Source organism: Barbus barbus (genome assembly GCF_936440315.1).
Source record: "Barbus barbus genome assembly, chromosome: 5".
Classification (NCBI taxonomy): Eukaryota; Metazoa; Chordata; class Actinopteri; order Cypriniformes; family Cyprinidae; genus Barbus; species Barbus barbus.
The window spans coordinates 6967128-6989381 of record NC_136733.1 but is presented as its reverse complement, the minus strand read 5'-3'; the positions used below and the strand labels follow the sequence as shown (position 1 = coordinate 6989381).

Here is a 22254-nt window from a genome sequence, read left to right as displayed (position 1 = left end):
TCTTCAGAAAGCGATGCATCTGCTGCTTAAAGAACCCCAAACAAGACTATAACGTGAAGAACCAATCACAACACATGAATAACTTTCTACATGACTAAAGAACCATGTAACCAACTTAACTGACTTTGCTGTTTTCAACCCAGAGACCGTACTGTACAGTATTCTGCATGTGCAAATAATAATGCTAACAATAACTTTTAATAGTAATACATTTATTGTAATATGTTCCTCTAACCTGACCAAGCTTGAAGCTTTTGTATTCCAAAATAAGTCTGAAATATCACATAATGACTAATGTGGGGTTAATCTGTCTCCATTCAAAACACTATAGAGAAATACTGGCAATTGGAGACATGCTTCTCCAGATTTTCAGTCAAAATATATCATACTGAAGAGAATCCCCTCATCTACAACATGCATATTTTATATTTGATCTCTCTGAGACGTCAAACAGGAGTAATGCCATATTTTCAGTTTCAGTTCTAATGCAACTAAGAAAAGTCAATCTGATACTTCAGCACAGTTTTGAGAGATCTCTCAGAGCTCAAGTAGAACGTGAAGGTGAAGAACCACTGAAGCACCTTTATCGCTTCTGAATACAGTAAGAATGATCATTCAGAACGTGTGCTCTGCAATAAAGCTTGCTCTTACAACGAACCCGTGTCTCTCATTCTCAGATGCATAAGAATCAGGCAAACGCGCAGAGCTCGGCTCTAGATGTAACTGACGGACGGTCAAATCTCACCTAAGGTGAAGTAGGGCAGCGCCGTGTTGTCCAGATCATCCAGAACCGAGATGCGACCCGGCAGGTCAGTCCTGACGAACAGCAGGAGTCTGGACTCCCCTCCGGCGAGACTCCCGGATCCAGCGCCGGTGAAGCTGAACTCATTCTCCCGGAGCACGGGCAGAGTGGACACGGTCACGGTCTTCACTTCACACGGACTCTCCGCGTCGCCTCTCTTGTCCCGGTCCTCGTCCAGCTTTCCCCCGGCCCGGGTTCCGCTCACACGGAGTCCCAGCAGCAGCAGGAGCAAGAGACGCGCGTCGCTCGGTGTCATTCCGCTCGCGGTGCCACTGCGTGTGGATTGAGCGTCTAATGTAAAGCGCTGGTGGTTTATAGCAGCGGCGGCGGTGCTGAGCGCGATCGGCAGGCGGCAGCACTGAGAGCCGCGTACTACACATTCGCATTGACACAATAACATAGAAACAATAGCATCATAGGCTACACAATGAATCAGTGTGTGAAATACATAAAGAAACAACATCCTATAATTAAACACATTCACAATAAACCAAAACTATAGCACCACTTATTAAATTAAACAATGCAATCATACACCATTATATATAATATGAAAATTGTACAAATATTTATTATTATTATTATTATTATTATTAGCTTATAAGTGTTTATTTTTAAGAAGCATTTAGAAACTAAATATATTGTTATATTAATTATATAAGTTATATAATTAACTACAATATAGCTATGTTATCATATTACCAATGTAAAAATGTAAATTAATAATGATAATAATGAATAAAATAAAAATGTAAGTATTTATGCTGATTTTTGAATGATGGTTAAGTGAATATTGTAACTTAAAAAAAAGCTTTTTTTTCACTTTATGCAGTAGCATGTCATATTTAGAGATATTAACATGATAGACAAAAGTGACTACTGTGAAACAGCAGTGAAACTTATTTAAAGTTCTATCTATCTATCTATCTATCTATCTATCTATCTATCTATCTATCTATCTATCTGTCTGTCTGTCTGTCTACGGAATCTTTGTGTGTGTGTGTGTGTGCGTGTGTGTGTTTCAGTGTTTAAAATGACTATACAATTTTAATTACATCAAATAATAGACTCCAAATGTCATATCAGCTAAACTAATGCAGTTAAACTTCACTTTGTCACATGAAACAGCAGTGAGCTGAGCTGAATGTGACACCTGGAGCTTATGCATGTCACTTCACACAGCGACTGAGCAAAAAACACATGTGTGCCCTATGAAACCACCTCCTGAAGAGACCCCCTCCGTTCTCCAGCTGTGTATGTGTGTGTGTCTGTGTTTGCATGCTTTGCAACAGCCTCTGTTCAGATTTGTTTAAAATTGAGTGCTGTTAAGAATTATTGAATAGTTAATTCTTAACAGTCCTAATCTACTGCGATTGCTTTGCACAACAGCTGTGGACTGGGATAACTTGATGTAACGTGATACCCAAGAGATGGAGGACTCAAATATTTAATTGATTGCATGCAGTGTCTGTGTGGCGGCAGAACTTGCTGACGACTCAGAAAAGGCAGTGCCATGTGGCAGACAGGGAGAGCGAACAAGTGTCGGTGTTTCATGTAAAGAGAACGATACACTTTTATCAGCTAATAGGGCTTTTTCACACACTCCCCCAGTGGATATATGAGATGCAATGTCATTGAAATTGCCTTGACCTCTGTGCCAAGGAGTCCTCTGATTTCTCCAAATTGAATTTGACAAACAACACGGCAGCAAGCGTCGGACAGAGACACTTTAAACAGGTTTAGCACGTGTAATGAGTCCAGCCTCTCCCCTCTCCAACTTTGCCATAGGTCTGCCATGCTTGTTGTCTTGATTTTCACAAATACATTAACAATTTGTCCTTCCTTTCTTCCTTCTTCTTCTGCCCTAGAACAGCATGCTTATTTATTGCTTACACAGTTATTTATACTCTGCAGCTGGAGGGTGTTGCTGTTCTAATGATAAGGGTGTAATATGAATCTGAGGCATGTGTTATGCTTTTTCAGCACATATATGAGCCAAACATTTCCTCCTCAACAAAGCATTTTTGGATCAGTAAGATTTACTGCATTATTTCCATGACAATTAAATATACTTCTCCCTAAACTCTCATTGCTGTAATGGGCTGGGATGTTTTACAATGAGTTTTTTTTTTTTTTTTTTTTTGTCATCCTCATTATTCTCAATAAGAGTCTCATTACATTTTCATTACTTCACTACAGTTTTTTTTGTTTGTTTGTTTTGTTTTGCTTTGTTTTTTTTTTGCTCAAATCAGCATTAACATATCTATCTTTGGTTCTCAGTAGCACATCTTTGCACTTCTTTGTGCTGTGCAGATGTTGAATCTGAATGAGCCATGTGTGTGTGTGTGTGTGTGTTTGATTGTCGCTGTCCATGGTGCTGAACATCATGAACATTCTCTTTCAAAGTCTTGAGGAAGCCAGGCCACTATTTTGGGTTATTTATTCATTTGTGTCACCAAAAAACATCAAAGGCTCTTCCACATTAAATTATGCCTTGTTCCTAAGGTCAGTCAATGGCCATTTGAACATGTTATAAAATCCAACTCAAATGCTGAGTATTTCGTCTACACTTTGTCTTATAGTGGGTTGCACCAGCATTTTAAACTCTTCAGTTTTGGAATTAGATTTTTTATTTTTATTTTATTTTTGTCATGCTAAAATGAATAATATTGCCTAACCATGCAGGTCAGGGATTTTTACACTTCAGTGCTATAATGACGATTTTGAGACAGTCCGGTGAACTCTGCCAACGAGGTAAAATTACTACTGAGAAGAACCAGCAAAAGAGTCCAACCTTATCTGAGGGAAGTTTTTAGATGGAAAAACAGTGTCATATTTAAACAGAACAGTTTATTATTATTATTATTATTATTATTATTATATTTAATAATAATTATTATTATTATTTATTATTGATCAAAACACACACAGAGACACAAGCAAGCAAAACAAATCAATGCATTAATTAATGAATTAATTAATTGGGGGGCTGTTTGCTATGTGAATATGTTTTAAAATATAATTTATTATTGTGATCAAAGCTGAATTTTCAGCATCATTACTCCAGTCTTCAGTGTCACGTGATCCTTCAGAAATCATTCTAGTATGTTGATTTGCTGCTCAAGAAACAGTTCTGATTATTATCAATGTTGAAAACTGTTGTACTGTTGAATATTTTAATGGAAACTATGATTAAAGATCCAAAAAGAGCATTTATTTGAAATATTATTTGTTTATATATTTGTTAGTTTGTTTTATTTTATAAGTGCCTGTCAATTTTTATCAATTTAATGTGTCCTAGTTGAATATATATATTTGGTGTGTGTATATATATATATATATATATATATATATATATATATATATATATCTTTAAAATACACATCAAAAGTCTGAGGTTAGCACGTTTTTTTTTTTTTAGTGTATGTATGCAGGTCACACACATAAGGCATCTTTTTCTTTTTTTTTTTCTTTGGTTTGTGAAAAACTCATTTAAACCACAGCAGATATCCTCGGAGGTTTACAAGCTTCCCCAGTTCATATTTTTTTGCTTGAATGAATGATGCATTTATATAGTGCTTTTATTGTGTATTGCCGTACACCCAAATCACTTTACAATCATGTGGGGGTCTCTCCTCAACCACCACCATTATCCTTTTAAATTATTATTTTGTCCCATCCTATTGTATTCTCAACAGTACACAGTTTATGTTTACTTGTTGTTGTTTTTCTTAACATTACTGCCTAAAATTTTAAATACACTACACATGCGATAAAAGAACAGGAGAATAGAGGATGATAACAATAAAAATGTCTTTATTACTAATAAAAAACATTTCTGCAAGCTTTTGTAACATTTTACAGGCATTCATGCAGGACACCATACATCAGGGCTTTTTCATCGTATTAGCTGTCTGGATTCTGAATGATTGCACTCAGCCAATGATTCAGACGCATTTTTGCAAAAAGTGCTTCCTATGGAAGCCAGAAATCACAAAGAGAGGGCCTGGCCAAAGCCAATTGTATTAAAGAGCAACACAGTCCATTACTGGGTTCATAATATTTATTACAAAGCGTGAATGGAGAATTAATGTCCCGTAATTGAGCTAAACCTATAAGCAGATTTTATTTTTTCAAGTTATATGCAATAATTTGATCAACAAGCCACCGATTTCTCTCAATAGACCTCAATATCAGTTCAAAGGCTTTGTGTTCACAGAGGAGGGATTCATTTATCAATTGTGTTTCCAGGGTAACACAGAAAAATAAATGTATATGCTTACTCGTAGGTGATTTGCAACAGTTGGTCAGTCAAACGTAGTTACTTTCTCAGTCGTGAGCCAACAGCACAGATGGCGACTAATTTGATTATACAAAATATTCAAAGTCAAGTAAAATAACAGCAATACGTAAGCCACAACAGAGAAGCAAAGCCTCCAGCTGTCAGAAATCAACTAGTGGAATCCAGCTTCATTTCGAGGTGTTATTGTGGAGATGCAAATGAGCACAGCATCAGCACCGCGGCTAATGAGAGGTGTAGAAAACACCGACTTGCTGAATTCAGAAAGGCACGCTGATTAGGTTTCTTGAACTGAAAAAGGAACTGGTCTTTCTTTTGGTTTGTTAGTGGAGCTCATGAGCACATCGGGTGCTTGGTGTGACTACATGTGCTCATGGTTTGCGGTGGATCTGTACTAATGGATCCTGCTGCATCTGATAATCTGCATCACAATCTGATTCATCACTTCTGGAAACTTCTGGAATTTCAGAACTTTGATATCAAGCACCTTCATCTGGTCTTTAGGCTCCTCTTCATTCTCAAACTCCAAAACAGGGCTCTGCTGTTGTTATCAGTCAAATAAACCTAATGTGGTGCTATTTAGAAACATTTTCCCACACTGTAAAAAAAAAAAAAAAAAAAAAAAAGTTGACCAAACTCAAAAAAATAAGGCAACCTCTCACAATCAACTTTTTAAGTTAACTCAATTAGCAACCGACAACGTAAAAACTTTAGTTCATCTAATGAATAAAAGTCAGTCTACTGAATGTTAAAAGATCTGTTAGAGCAACCAAAGATGTTTTAGCATTTAACAATGCTAATCTTTTTTAACAATCCTCTTTCTTTTAGATTTATGTTTATTTTCAATGCCTTCTACATAACATGGGTAGTATTTGCTTCTTAAAACTAAAGGCAAACATGTACACTGCCCTCCAAAAGTTTGGAAACGCCCTAGAAAAGTGGGGTTTTGGACAATATTGGCATGAATCCTTTTTAATTTGTGATAATTTTGCACTGATAAGGGACAACACAAACTAAAAAAACATATTTTATTACATAAACAGTTTATATATATATATAAAAAAAACTTACATTTCTGATTCATCAAAATAGCCACCATTAGCAGTTATTACAGCTCTGCATAATCTGTAATCAATTGTTGAAGCTACAGTATTTTTTGACCCAAAAATATAAAAAAAACCTGGGCCAAATTTAAACCAGTAACTAGGCATCACAGGTGGCAAAGGGGCATGCCTGACTTTGACATGTATATATTGCCATTATTATGTTTCATTGCTGGTCTTCAATGATAATGTCAAGTTACTTTAATGTATTTGCACCAAAAAATTATAAGGATTTATGCTGATATCGTTCAAAACCAACACTTTGCCAGGTGTGTTTCCAAACTTTTGGAGGGCAGTGTATGTTAAAAAACAAATGTATTAAACAAGTTGTAATGAGATGCACATATACAGTACCTCAGCACATGATTTGAGGATCAACAAATTTTAAATCAGTAAAAATATGAACTCTGATCCACATGACAGCTAACTGACAGTGACAATAGCAGCAGCAACATCAATTAAGTCAGTAAAATTTTAAACAATGATAATATTTTAATTACAATTAACATAAAATGTTTTCACGCTGAATGCTGGGAACTTATAGTGGCAGTGGGAACAATGTTTTTTTTTTTTTTTGTAATATTATAATATAATTATGGTTACACTTTATGTTGATAGTAACTTGGTAACTACATGTCAGCTAATTTTTATTAATTTGCAACTATGTCTACTAACTCCCAGAGTAGACTGTTAGGGTAGGGTTAGTAGAATAAGTTGACATATAATTGCAAAGTTTCTCATAGTCAGTATGCTGTCTGTTGTGGACCCATCAAAATAAAGTGAAGTGAATAAATAAGTGAAGATATTAAACAGACAGTCTACTAACACTCTAATGACTGCTTGTTGGCATGTAGTTGAAAAGTTACTCACTGATTGCAGAATGTCTAAAGTGGACTATCAAAATAAAGTGTTACCATAATTATTGTATAATAAAAAGGTAACACTTTAGTATAGGGACCTGTTTTCATTATTAGCTAACAGGCCTATTATTAACATATCCCTTGCAGAAATTAGCCATGGTTTTACTACAAATACCCCCCCCCCATAGTTAAACAATGATAACCACAAATTAACCATGGTTTTGCTACATTAACCATGGTATTTGTAGTAAAACTGTGGTTATACAAATAGTTGTCAATACGCCAAAAAACATGGTTACTACAATTTTACTATTATAAATCCATGGTTAATTTTCTTAAGGGTTTGGCTGTTTATTAGTACTTGTAAAGCTCATATTCTGCATAATTATATTCTACATCCCTATTCAGACCCAATATCTAAACTTAACAACTACCTTACTAACTATTAATAAGCAGCAAAATTTGTAGTTAATGGTTTGTTAATAGTGAAAATTGGACATTAAAATAAAGTGTGAATAATGATAATAATAATAATAATAATAATATATTCTGCTCATCAATGATACATTTGATCAAAAATATAGTATAAATGGCAATATTATGAAATATATTTTATAATTTTACAGAACTGTTTTCTATTTGAATATTCATTCGATTCAAATAACCATAATCTGATGCCGTTTAGAAACATTTGTCTCAATGTCTGTAATTTTAGTTATTTAATTAATTCAACTTAAATAAAAGCAAGAACTGAACATAATGTTTGTTTGTTTGTTTATTCCAATGTTAGTTCATAAACATACAACTGTTCATGTTAGCATTGATCCATTAAATAATATTAACAGATGAAACTTTTAATTGTAATAATGCATTGGTAAATTTTGAAATGTTAAAAGCAAAAACAGGAATATTGTAAAATATTACTGCAATTTCAAAATACTGTTTTCTACGTGAATTTATTTTAAAATGTAATGTGAATATCTATTTTGTGTGAATATACTGTAAAATGCAATTTATTTCTCTGATCAAGGCTGAATTTTCAGCATTATTCCAGTCTTTAGTGTCACACGATCCTTCAGAAATCATTCTAATATGCTGATTTGCTGCTCAAGAAATACTGTATTTCGATTATTGTGATGATGAATATTTTTTTTTTTTTGTAGAAACAGGGATTCCATTCTATTTCAGGTTCTTTGATGAACAGAAAGTTTAAAAGAACAGCATTTATTTGAAACATAAATATTGTATAACATTATAAATGTCTTAACTTTCACTTTTGATCAATATAATGAACCATGGTTAAAAAAAAAAGAAGACGAAAAAAACTCATACTGACACAAAACTTTTGAGTAGTAGTGTATATTTGGAAATGGTATGGTACAATAGCTGTATATCTGTTTTTTTTTTTTTTTTTTTTTTTTTGTGTGTGTGTATCATTTGTGTGGGAGCTCCTGTTCTGGAAAATATTTCATACCCATTTTTTACACATTCTTGTCTCGGCTCCATAAGTATAAGGCACATGTCCAGAGAAGTGCTCTATTGTGCTGAGTTATACTGCCATAAAATAACAAATGAACTTTTATCGTTGAGAGGAGCAGAAAACCTTGAACCATTATGCATAGCCATGACAGTTTATATGGTTGTCATTTATAAAACAAATTGGCATTTTGTTATGTCACTGCCTCACTTATTCCATCCTTTTATGTTTCCTTTTTCACATTTATTAAAGTTAACATTCATATCTCGGCTGCTAGGAAGTCAGTCTTCCCACTTTGACAATGCATATTTAACTTTAATGGACATATGCATATATTACACACACTTTGACTGCGCCACAGACTTTGATTGCATCTGATAAATGAATAACTATATTAAAACATGCATTGGAAGCAAGAGACGTGCTGAAAAAAACAACTTTGTAACCCAGCATGTAATGAATGGGCCGTTTCTGCTTTTAGTTTGTTAGAAAGTATTATACTGCTCCAGTGCATTTGACTGACATGTGATGCTTTTTCCTATATTTATCACTGCAATTAATTGGAATTTACACTGGGATAAAAATATCTACAATCTCACACATGCTCTTAGAATAGCATCTTCACTTCTATCTTCCAGTTATTAAAAGTGAAGCGTTGTGAAAGTACTGCACTGATATTTAAGAAAACACACATTCATCATCATTCAACTTTACAATATATAAAACAACAGCCCATCCCAGATATGGGAATATTCATGAAATGCATGAAAACCCTTGACACTACCTTTTCAAGGAAATCCAACTCTTACTAAAAAGCTTTTGAGCCATTGGGTCTCAATTCTTAGTCTAATTAAATATCAAAACTAAATGTGTTAGGGAAAGCATTATTTCAATACCATATTTCATGTGGTATTTAGCTGCTGTAATGATTTATGTGTTTTCAGTGAGTTCAGAAGCACAATGAGCTGGAGAAAATCAGAATAATCCATTAACCTGACAAGAAATAAAGAGTTTCTGTTGTGTCCAAATTCTTTCTATAGAAGATGGAAAATTCCACTAATATTATTAAGAAAAGAGAAGACACATCTATTTCTCCAACTGTGTGCATCACATTAGAGTTTAATGCATTAAACAAACATTATTTTATTTGCTATGCTTTTTTTGTTGTTGTTGTTCAGTAATAATGACTTTTTAACACATAAACAACAGAAAGTGCATTAACATTGTCCTGGTGCTGTTTACTTCTTTGTTTATTTTAGATTAAGTAGTGCTACTTTTTCTAGCTTTGTGAGTTTATACATACATATCCATGTTTAGCATTCAGCACATCTCTTCTGTTTTCAGCTAAAATGCCATCCAATTAAGTAAAGAAAAGAGGGCTAGTAAAGTGGCTTTGACCCACCATTAAAGTGTTTACAAATGAATTCAGCTGGGTTAAAGATCACTGTCATGAGAGCAGGTGTAATCAAGCCTAGCAAGCCGAATGGAAACAATGAACAGCGCTCTACTGCAAAGACACACAATAAGAGTCAGTCCAACAAACAAACAAACCCTGTTAATGCAGAGTCAGACTGCTGCTAGACAAATAACATCAGGCTCGGAGAATGACTAGATTTGTGAGTGTAAAACTAGCTATTATGGTGCAGCGTCTCTTGTTTGGAGGCTGCCACTATAAAGCTTCTATGGTGATCTGAATGATTTTCCAGCATGTTTCTATATGTGGTTTCTAGGTTGTTCTGGAGTGCATTTCCTCACTGTTTAACCACCATAGTACAATGCATCATTGGAAAAAAAAATGTCAGGACTGTTTCATGAAATTGTGGCAACTTTGTTGCACATCCATCACTGGAAACAAATTAGTTCAATACAGAGCTATTGGTGTCACACAGGTTTTCTGCTAAATAATAAGTTCATAATAAAAATAATGTCCAACAACAGAAAGTCGTTCCTATATGCACTATATGTAACTGAATACACTTTACTGTATTAATGCAGTTCATTCAGTAAGCAGCTTTCTCAACAATGCCATTTCTCTGTGACACTGCTGTAAATAACAAGTATGACATCTGAAGACTATTTCACTATTTTTATTCTCCATTGTTTTGTTTAATTTAGAGAAATTTGATTCCCTGTTATAATCCTGGGTTCCCATGGGGTGCTATAAAGCACATATGCAGTTCCTTCATATTTAATATTTAGTTTTATGTATGATATGTTGTAAGTAAATAACACAGACAAATGCATTTAAAAAAAAAGACACTTTCAAACTTTCAACCACACGTGGTAACACTTTACAATAAGTTCCCAGCAGTTATTTTTAATTAAGAAAGTACAATATATGTGCATATAAAGGTGTTATTTATTAATTTTTATGCACAGGGAAGAAGATATGTCTTGACTCTGTGTTGCCAAATATTGCTATAAAAAAGGCAAGTAAGGACAGTCATAATAAACTTAAATCTAAATGAATTATCTAGGAAAGATGCCACATATGTCTTGACTCCATGTTGCCAAATATTTCAATAACAAATGCAAATAAGAACAAGCATAATAAACTTAATTCTAAATGAATTACCTTGGAAATAAGCCACATACAAAATAAATAAATAAAATAAAAATAAAATTGTGATCTGCACCTGCCTATTGATTATTAACAAACTGGATTGGCTCTCCTCTAAACAAGTGGACATGGCAACCCTTCTAGATGGTTGCTAGCGTGTTGGTAGGTGTTATGTGTGATACATTTTTGCCTGTTTTATTGTGATTTATTGTTATTGTAAAAAAATAATAATAATACATTGAAAAAATAATAATACATTTACTAAATTTACCAGGGTTTGCATACAACTGTTTTACAAATTAAAAAAAATTACTAGTAAATTTTACAAAGAATTACAAAGAATCATCAAGTAACACATTGAATTAAACATTAATTTTTGAAGTAGAAAATGTACTTGAATATTCTTTATTTTATTCACAATTATTTTTTTGGTAAAACTTTATTTTGATAGTCCCTTTTGTACATTCTGTTGACAATAAGTAACTTTGCACCTACATGTCAACTAACTCTCATTAGAATATTAGTACACTACCTGTATCTGCTTACTCTTTATTGCGATGGTCTCCCAACAGACATTCTACTGACTATAAATAACTTTGCAAGTACATGTAAACTTATTCTAACCCTAACCCTACCAGTCTACTAATACTCTACTAACACTCTATAGAGAGTTTAGTTGATATGTAGGTGCAACATTAGAGAATGTGTTAAAGGGACCAACAAAATAAAGTGGAACTTTTTATTGATTGATTGTAGAATGAACTCCAAAGTCTTAATATGAGTACTGATGTGTGGTAAAAAAAAAAAAAAAAAAAAAAAAAAAAACATCTAAAATCATCTAAAAAAAAAAAAAAGAAACAGAAAATCAAATGAAATACAGTTCAATCTGTATCATCACCCAGAGGAGGCAGAAGACAAAGGTTAAACCATGGTATTGTCCTGATCTGGGTCTGCTAACAGAGAGATTGTATTAAACGTATCCTTGATACTTTTCTGTTGTGTGAATTATTGGAGGCACAGATGGTGGCGTTTGAGCAGAACCCAGCAGTGCACAGACTAAGTTCAAGTTCAAGTTTATTTGTATAGCGCTTTTTATGATACCAATCGTTGCAAAGCAGCTCTACAGGAGATTAAGTTTCCACAATATATTTATATATTGCAGAACCTTAATATAAAGCAAAATTTGGTAATTCTATATGTTGTCTGAGTTTTGGCATCCTCTGAGGTCCTCTGAGGGGTTGGCATTATCTTTTCTCAGGTGTTCGGTCATCTCAGATCATTTAAGGGTTGGATCCAGACTGAAGCTTCTGTAATTCCTAGTTACCACGGGAAACAGAAATAGAGAAACAAAGAGACAAAGTTAAGAGACATAATTAGCGTAGCTGCTGTTCCATCTAAGCAAAAATTATTTGTTCAACCCAAGCTAAAGAATAATAATAATGTACATTTGATCAGATGTAACCGCAGTACAAGGTTATAAGATGCATTATGTGAATGCTTGGCTAAAGAGATGTGTCTTTTAATCTAGATTTAAACAGAGAGAGTGTGTCTAAACCCCGAATGTTATCAGGAAGGCTATTCCAGAGTTTGGGAGCCAAATGTGTAAAAGCTCTACCTTTGCTATCCTAGGTAATACCAAAAGTCCAGAGTTTTGCGACCTTAGGGAGCGGGTTGGATTGTAGCGTGGTAGAAGACGAGTTAGGTACGCAGGAGATAAACCATTTAGGGCCTTATAGGCAAGTAATAATATTTTGTAAATGATACGGAACTTAATAGCCAGTGCAGAGACTGTAAAATTGGGGTAAAATGATCATATTTTCTTGACCTGGTAAGAACTCTAGCCGCTGCATTTTGGATCTGCATTTTGATCTGTAGCTTGTTTATTGAAGATGCAGGACAACCACCTAGCAGTGCATTACAATAGTCCAGTCTAGAGGTCATGAATGCATGAACTAGCTTTTCTGCATCAGAAACAGGTAGCATGTTTCGAAGCTTGGCAATGTTTCTAAGATGGAAGAATGCTGTTTTTGTAACATGGGAAATATGATTTTCAAAGGACAAGTTGCTGTCTAATATAACACCCAGATTTTTGACTTTAGAGGACGTAAACGTACATCCGTCTAGTTGCAAATTGTAATCCAAGAGATTCTGTGTACTGTTTTTTGGTCCAATAAGTAATATCTCTGTCTTATCTGAATTTAATAGGAGGAAATTATTGGTCATCCAAACTTTTAAATTTTTTACATAATCTATTAGCTTAGATAGTTTAGAAGTTTCATCTGGTCGTGTTGAGATATATATAGTTGAGTATATCATCAGCATAACAATGAAAACTAATCCCGTATTTTCTAATAATATTACCAAGGTGCAACATGTATATTGAAAATAGCAGAGAACCTAGGACAGATGCTTGTGGTACTCCATACTTTACTGGTGATAATTGAGATGACTGACTGAGCCCTAACGCATCATTTGAATTATCAACGTGAATGTTAAAATTTCCGACAATTAGCACTTTATCAACATTGACCAATAGATCTGAGAGGAAATCTGCAAATTATTTTATGAAATCTGTACATGGCCCTGGCAGTCTATACACAGTAGCCAGAGCAAGAGACAGGAGAGATGTATTTTGCATATCTAACAGTGTAACTAAGCAGAAGTATTTTGAATGAGTTAAACCTCCTGTATCCTGTTTTCTGAGTAACATTGAGAATATCACTATATATTCTTGCAACACCGCCGCCACGAACAGTCTGACGGGGCTCATGTTTATAACAGTAGCTTGGTGGAGTAGACTAATTTAGACCAAAATATTCATTTGGTTTAAGCCAGGTTTCAGTCAGTACATCAGACTACATCAAAATTATTATCTGTTATCATTTCATTTACAATAACTGCTTTGGGTGTGAGTGATCTAATGTTTAGGAGCCCAAGCTTTAAAAAATGTTTTTGTTCATTTATTTTGTGTTTTTCTGGTTTAATCATGATCATATTTTTTCTAGATCCTGCATTAAATTTATATTTTGACCTCGCCATTCGGGAACAGACACAGTCTGTATAGATTGGACAACGCAAGTACTTCTATCTTTTAAGTGGGTAGAACAAAAGTCATCATAGTAGTTATTTTAGAATTGGCTTACTAGTCAGATGGAGCGTAGCGTCCTGGAGATGTTGTCTGACAGGAGTTCCGCTCCGACTCTGCTGGGGTGCAGGCCATCAGCACAGAAAAGCCTAGGACGCTCCCAGAAAATATTCCAATTATTAACAAAGAGCAGTTTCTGTTCTTTACACCATGATAATAACCATTTGTTTAAAGCAAAAAGTCTACTGAACCTTTTGTGTCCTCGTCGATACGTGGGAAGCGGTCCTGACACGATGATCGTTGTCGCGGGCGATGTGCTGCATACCGTCTCGATCAGGCTCCTGAAGTCCCTCTTCAGTGTCTCCGTTTGCCGCAGCTTGGTGTCCTTAACCCCCGCGTGCAGCACGACAGCACCGATGCTCTCGTCGCCCTTCAGGATCGCAGGTATCTTATCTGCGCAGAAACATTGAGAACACGAGCACCGGGGAAACAGTGAGTGTGCACTTTACCTTCAACTAACGTAGCACGGATGTGCCGGACAATGGAGTCTCCCACGATCACAGCGTCGCTTTTCGTCTCGCGGAGGGGAGCGAAGCAGTTCCGGGTGGAGATCTCGAAGACCGGAGGCGGAGAGGTCGTCGCCTGGGGCCTGGTTCACGTCTTCCGCTGCTGGTGCATCCAGGGTCCATGGTGTCCCGGCGCCAGAGTGAAGGACATCTGGGAAGATCGCGTCCTGGGTGCACAGGGTCTGTGCAGAGAAACACACGGAGTAGAGGTGGTGGGAGTGTTAGCGGCGTGCTGTATACTTACCCCAGACTTGTGAGCGTCAGCCCGGGATGTTTCCAGCGCGGCTCTCCGCTCTCTTAGCTTGGCCTGCTTCTCCACCAGGTCGTGGATATGCTTCTCCATGGCCTCCAGCTCCAGCTGCACCGAATGCAGCTCGAATGTGTCCTCACCTGCACTCAAAAATCCGCCATTTAAGCAAGTAACAGTGAAACAATGGTAATGTGTGTGAATAGAGTATTAGCAATCTAAGCGAGATTAGCGGCAGCCACGCTGCCGATGCTAACGCGCTATAAGCTAATAGCAGACTCGAGAAATCAAAATAAAACTAGTGATAACAAGGCGCTCTGATTGGTTTTGTTTTAGAATGCTATAGGGGATATATTCACACGTCATATAAACGAAAATGATAGTGTATAAAATAGTTTTTAAGATAGAAAATAGACGATAAAGAATCAACTTGATGGAGCTCAAACTCAAAACACACAGTCACAAATCAGCGCATGCGTGTAGTCAATAGGGCTGCAACGTCAATTCGATAAAATTGCTTAAGCCCGGGTGTTGGTTTCGCTTCTCTTTACACAGAGAACAATGGCATTGTAATGCCAGTGACTGTCGCCCAGTGTCGTCCCAAGGCCCCGCGACAGCAACAGGGCCTAAACGCACTTGGATGAGAGCTGAAAGGAGAAACATCATGAAAACGGGACATTTATCAAGGGCTTTACTGCAGTCAGCATGTGTGGGAAGTGTCTCTCTCGCTCTCCATCATGACTTAGCTCTATACAGATACATAATCCTGATTCTTAGAGCTGTCTGTTGGTTTGTATCGACGGCTGATTCTGTTGGATCCATCAAAGGTACTGCTCCTATTTTTCTCTCTATGGGAGTGATGTGGAGATTTATACTGGCCAGGCAATCCTCCTGAGCCAGAGATGTAGAAACCTGCAAGGACAGGCGTAAAGTAGGAGGAAAAGTGTGTATGAGTGTATTTATGGCACATTCAATGATATTAAAACAAAACAGGAAAGTAACCTAATTTACTATTGGTTTATTGATATATTGATTTATGTATGTACGTATGTATGTATGCAACACCAGAATGATTAATAAGGTTTACTGCAAATTTATTTTGATATCAAAATTTATTGCAAATTTAGTTTGATATCATTCATTAGGAGATTTGTATTTATAGTATGCAAAGTAGTAACTAAATGGTAGTGCTTTTTGAAATGGCACAGTCCCAATTATATATATTTACTCCTTTTTTTGTATTTATATGAGCTGTTTAATTTTACATTTGTTTTAAACATTATTTTGTATGAATTACCATTTTACAGCAATAAACATTAAATAAACATACAAATGAAATAATAATAATAATAATAATAATAATAATTAATACACCTGAATGGGTAATAAGATTGTCGTACAACTTGCCGACACAGGCTTACACATTTATTGCCAATTTAATTTGTTATTTTTCATTAGCAGCTAATTAGTAAAAAAAATATGTTTTGGGTATTACTTATGTAAAAAAATAATAAATAAAAATAATAATAAATAAAATATTTAAAAAAACTAAAATAAGCAAGCAATTTAATTAAATAAAGAAAGAAAATCAGATTTGATTATGCTATGCTGTAGAAAAGGTAGAAAATTATGTAGAAATGATGTTACTTTTTACTGGCAATGTTACAGTACGTAGTTTTGTGAAAAATCATGCTTTAACAATGCAAATTGTGGGATATAGTGAAAATATAAAAAGTTTGGTCATCCACATTAGTTAATAATTAAAAACAGGTTTACCACAATTTAAATCAATTCAGTTCAATAAATTGTTAAAATTATGACATTGTTGTGTGTTACAACATCTCTGAGATTGGATTAGAAAAAACAAAATAAAAAACAGATATGTCATGTCTTTAAAATGGCTAGTTTTCATGCTATGTTGATTTAATGCCAGACAATAGCTTATCAAATAATACATCTCACAGTAGAAAACACGAAAAATAATCAGCAAAATGCATTTGATCCATCAAAAGAAACATGATTTAGTGTGTTTTTCAGCATCCCAGAGTAAAAACTCGGCCCATTCCTGCTTCTGCGATGAGTTTTGATCATGGTGCGGGACATTTTGAAGGCTGTTGTGTCCTGCTTTTCAAAGATCACATGTAGCTTAATCTTAAAACGTTGCTTACCTTTGTAGCATAATGCATAATGGTGACCGCTGGCGAGTAATGAATGATGCAGAGATTAACCTTTAGCCCTTGTGAAGGACACTGATTATATGTGTGTATTAGTGCTTAAGCATGCCGGGATGAAACAGTCATGTATTATTTATGATTGTGTTCAAGTTTATCCTGCCTTTCTAGTTTAGGAACAAAGGCAGCAGACCCCTAAAAGGTGCTCATCGGGCTGCAAATTCACTTGAATAAAGATCTCATCTGGCCCTGGGATGCATTAATCATGCGTGGCCGATCTGTGGCCCGCCAGGCTTGAGCTTTAGATCCCTCTGCGTCCTCCTTGTGATCAAAAGCTCTATTAAAAATCTGTCAAGACTATAAAAGCTAAATTTTGCGAGCATGCCTCACACGTTTTGTTCCCTGCTCACACCAGCCTTATCCTGCTTTACTGCATTACTCACACAAATCACATAATGTTATGGTGTAGCATCACATTCAAGACCCCGAGAAACACATCAACTAAAGAGACACATGGTCCTGTTCTTATTGGGAACGATTCATCAGTCTGCGTTGTTACAGTACAAGGGAAACAAAAAATATATATATTCTACTTGAAACAAAACTGGATAATATTATGGGTTCTTGGTGGATAAAATCACATCCTATCCATTTCTCTAATTTTTCTAAGTTTGCATGCATCCAAATAATATGTTAATAATCTGAGGCTCATATATCGTATATAAATCTCAATTGATCTGAATTTTGAGTAGATTGAAAGAGGTGCTGTAGACCTGAAATTATCTGACTAAGTGAAATAAAATGTGATTGTTTTCTCAATTGGATTAAAAATAACAGAACTTTCAGAAATTGTTTTACACTGATTCAGAGTAATGTAAATTAGTGCATGTAAACATACTTAGTGATTCATTAAGCTCATTTGATAGAATTACATTAAACTTAAACAATGAGAATTATATTGTGTACAGCTATAAATATTGATGTACTGATATTGTACATGTTTCGTGTCTGTCTATTCTAAACATATCTATCTATTCTTTTTTTTTTTTTTTGGCTTTATGTTTTCTGAAAGTATACTTCATGAACAAATACCTATAAATATTCATGAGATAATGCTGGATCATGCATTTATAACTATTGGGTTATTTGAGGGAACAAGAGTGATGTGAATTTACAGCATGTTTTGTGGCATGCTTACAAAAATACATCTACACTGCGGCACTCTTTAGCCAGACAGCTACCAGTCTTGCCATATCATAATTTTCACACTTTTATGGTATCCACATTCAAACCGGCAGATATGCTTCTCTTCCAGATTCTGTCAGCTAGTCTGTGGATATTTGTATTGCCTTCCTTTTTTCAACCATAAATTTTCAACTATTTTTAATTAATGACTCTTGTTTGTAGCTCTGCTCCTAGAAATCAAAATATCTGAAACATTCATTGTTAATTGTTTTGTAAAGACACCCGTGTGTGCGTGCAGAAACTGATTATGTACACCATGTATAAAAAATAAGATGCATGTAATGTGTACACACAAACACTTATCTTATGTGAGGTTGAATGACCAAAAGTCTCAAAAGTGATTGTTCATTTAGCACCTGATCCGCCATGGCCCCCCGGGTCTCCTGTTCCTCCCTTGAGGCCTCTCTAGTATCCTGCCCTGCACCAGACTCCAGGCCGCCCACCCCCCTCCCCGTTGGACTGTTACGGCGCGGGCCGCGCCTTCCGGGAGGGGGGAGTATCTGTCACGTGTGAGTTCCTGTTTGTCCTTTTTTGGTTTATTTCCTGTTCTCTGTTTCATCACTCATTTAGATCACCTATGTTAATGTCTTCTTGTTTGTTCCTTTGATCCCTGCCTTTATAAGTCCTTAGTTCTCCTCCTGTCTTTGTCCTGTATTAATGTTATTTTCAATGGTTAAGTGTGTTGATGCTTATTAAGACTCCTTTCGTGTACTACTGCGTTGGGCGCTTATTTCCACAACCACTTACCGTGACAATATAGGTGTATATATATACACTCACTGGCCACTTTATTAGGTACACCTAGTACTGGGTTGGACCTCCTTTTGCCTTCAGAACTGCCTTAATTATTCATGGCATAGATTCAACAAGGTGTTGGAAACATTCCTCAGAGATTTTGGTTCCTATTGACATGATAGCATCACGCAGTTGCTGCAGATTTGTCGGCTGCACATCCATGATGCGAATCTCCCGTTCCACCACATCCCAAAGGTGTTGAGATCTGGTGACTGTGGAGGCCATTTGAGTAAAGTGAACTCAGTGTCATGTTCAAGAATCCAGTCTGAGATGATTTGAGCTTTGTGACATGGTGCATTATCCTGCTGGAAGTAGCCATCAGAAGATAGGCACACTGTAGTCATAAAGGGATGGACATGGTCAGCAACAATACTCAGGTAGGCTGTGGCGTTTAAACGATGCTCAATTGGTACTAAGGGGCCCAAAGTGTGCCAAGAATATATCCCCCACACCATTACACCACCACCACCAGCCTGAACCGTTGAGACAAGGCAGGATGGATCTATTTTTTCATGTTCTTTACACCAAATTCTGACCCTACCATCTGAATGTCGCAGCAGAAATCGAGACTCATCAGACCAGGCAACGTTTTTCCAATCTTCTATTGTCCAATTTTGGTGAGCCTGTGCGAATTGTAGCCTCCCTTTCCTGTTCTTAGCTGACAGGAGCGGTAGCCGATGTGGTCTGCTGTAGCCCATCTGCTTCAAGGTTCGACGTGTTGTTCGTTCAGAGGTGGTATTCTGCATACCTTGGTTGTAACGAGTGGTTATTTGAATTACTGTTGCCTTTCTATCATTTCTAACCAGTCTGCCCATTCTCCTCTGACCTCTGACATCAACAAAGCATTTTCGTCCACACAACTGCCGCTCACTGGATATTTTCTCTTTTTCGGACCATTCTCTGTAAACCCTAGATGGTTGTGCGTGAAAATCCCAATAGATCAGCAGTTTTTGAAATACTTAGACCAGCCCGTCTGGCACCAACAACCATTTCACGTTCAAAGTCACTTAAATCCCCTTTCTTCCCCATTCCGATGCTCAGTTTGAACTTCAGCAAGTCGTCTTCACCACATCTAGATGCCTAAATGCATTGAGTTGCTGCCATGTGATTGGCTCATTAGCAATTTGTGTTACAAAGCAATTGAACAGGTGTACCTAATAAAGTGGCCGGTGATTGTATACACACACAGACACACACACATATATATGTATGTGATGTTTATATTAGGGGTGGCATGGTACATGTATTCGTACCAAACCGTCACGGTATGGGCATCTCGGTTCAGTGCATGAGGCCTTAAAACGAATACAGGCAATTCACCCTCAATCCAGAAGGGGGCGCCAGCAGCAATGCAACGCTGTTTGATAACCACCAGCAGAAGAACAGTGAATGCCGTGAGTTGCAAGCTCGAAAACAAAGCCCATTAAACAGTGACCATGTGCTGATTCTGAATGCATCTCTCACATAGACTGACAAAGGAGTATACTTTAAAGGCTTGCGCACCCAAATGTTTGCGAAATGGAGCTTTGTGCTCGTGTATCCTACCTCTCTCATTTGACACAAATCCCAATATTACATAATATTTTCATATTTGCGATGTAACTTATCTGAATGCTAAACTATTATTTATGTAAATTATAGGCTTTGTACTTCAGTCACGTTCCAACGGTGACACAGAGGCGGGCACGCTGATGTTTGTATTTTATTTTTTTAAAGTACCAACTTTAGCAATGCTGGAACTGATGTGCTTTGTGTGTGTGTGTGTTTCCTTATACCAGCAGAATCAACTTTAAACACTTTTCGTCTCAATAATGCATCACTGTATAAAGCAGGCGCGCAGATGGCACTAGGGACGGGGGGGGGCATGACCCCCCCAGATTCATAGTGACCCGATCCGTCCCCCTCAAGTCTCTACGAAAGGCAACATCAGTATACAGAGGATAAATCAGGGTTTCCGCTATGTACATTAGCCTAAGTAGTGGCGGCCAGGCCACATGCACTAAGCCATTTTTGAAAAACACTTTTGACCGTAGTGTCTGACCGAGTCCCAAAACACGTGTAGCCAATCAGCAGTAAGGGGGCGTGTCTTGTACTGATAGAGCGAAGAGAGCGCTCTATTTGAGTGCACAGGAGTCTGGACGTATATTAGCAGATCGACGGCAGATAAAAAAAGAGGAAAATATCATAGAAACAAAGTATTGAAAAGAAGGGTTACGATCAGGCAAGAGGTAGGACCCGTGTGAGTATAGATCGGAGCAGCTTTCTAGCGGTGGAGAGAAACTCAAGGAGCAGGAAGGGCTCGAATTGGACACCGAGGTTTTGTTGTTTCTTTTTGATAGGTGAGTAGCATTGATTTTGCTTTGTCTCACACAACTTATCCTTGTTGGCTTTTGCCCCCAATAAAAAATAAAAATAAAAAATCTGGAAATATTTCTTGAGCAGCAAATCAGCATATTAGAATAATTTCTGAAGGATCACATTATATATACACATCACATGTATATATTTGCCTTTATATCACATTTTCACTTCATTTTACATTTATATTGATTTTACCCAGTAAAAGCTTTTAAGTTTCTTTAATTTCTTCTGGTAGCAGGGAGAGTTTCTATCTGCTGGAGTGTCTGCATTATCTTCAAGTTTATCTGATTTAACTTATAGTCTGAAGATGCTGCTGCCATGGACACTGTGAATGCTTTGTTTGGTGTGTCCTCTAAAGGGCTGCTTGACATGCTGTGTTTTGGAGTATCTCTGAGAGCACATGAGATGGTTCAGTTCCTCCCTGAGCACTGGCATATTAACAAATGTTCTGCTTTATCACACCCTGTTTAAGGCGAGATACTGTACTCTTAGAAATAAAGGCTCCAAAAGGAGGTTTTCACAGTGATGAAGCAGAACCATTGTGAATTCCCAAATGAAATGCAGTGGGAATGTGAGCCTGATCTCTATCCATTAATCTGTGATCATTTCATTTACAATAACTGCTTTGGGTGAGAGTGATCTAATATTTAGGAGCCCAAGCTTTAAAAATTGTTTTTGTTCA

The 22254-nt window shown here is 36.4% G+C and overlaps 1 protein-coding gene across 1 annotated transcript in view; it reads right to left on the bottom strand.

Moving 5' to 3' along the window:
• Window positions 1–1058, bottom strand: part of LOC306869424 (astrotactin-2-like) — a gene marked incomplete at both ends in the record, with an annotated part of 458741 nt that extends 457683 nt beyond the window's left edge. Inside the window, one exon of the mRNA XM_079416194.1 lies at window positions 746–1058. Coding sequence (XP_079272320.1) covers window positions 746–1058 — 313 coding nt within the window. The remainder of the gene's footprint in view (window positions 1–745) is intronic.
• Between the last annotated feature and the right edge of the window lie 21196 nt (window positions 1059–22254).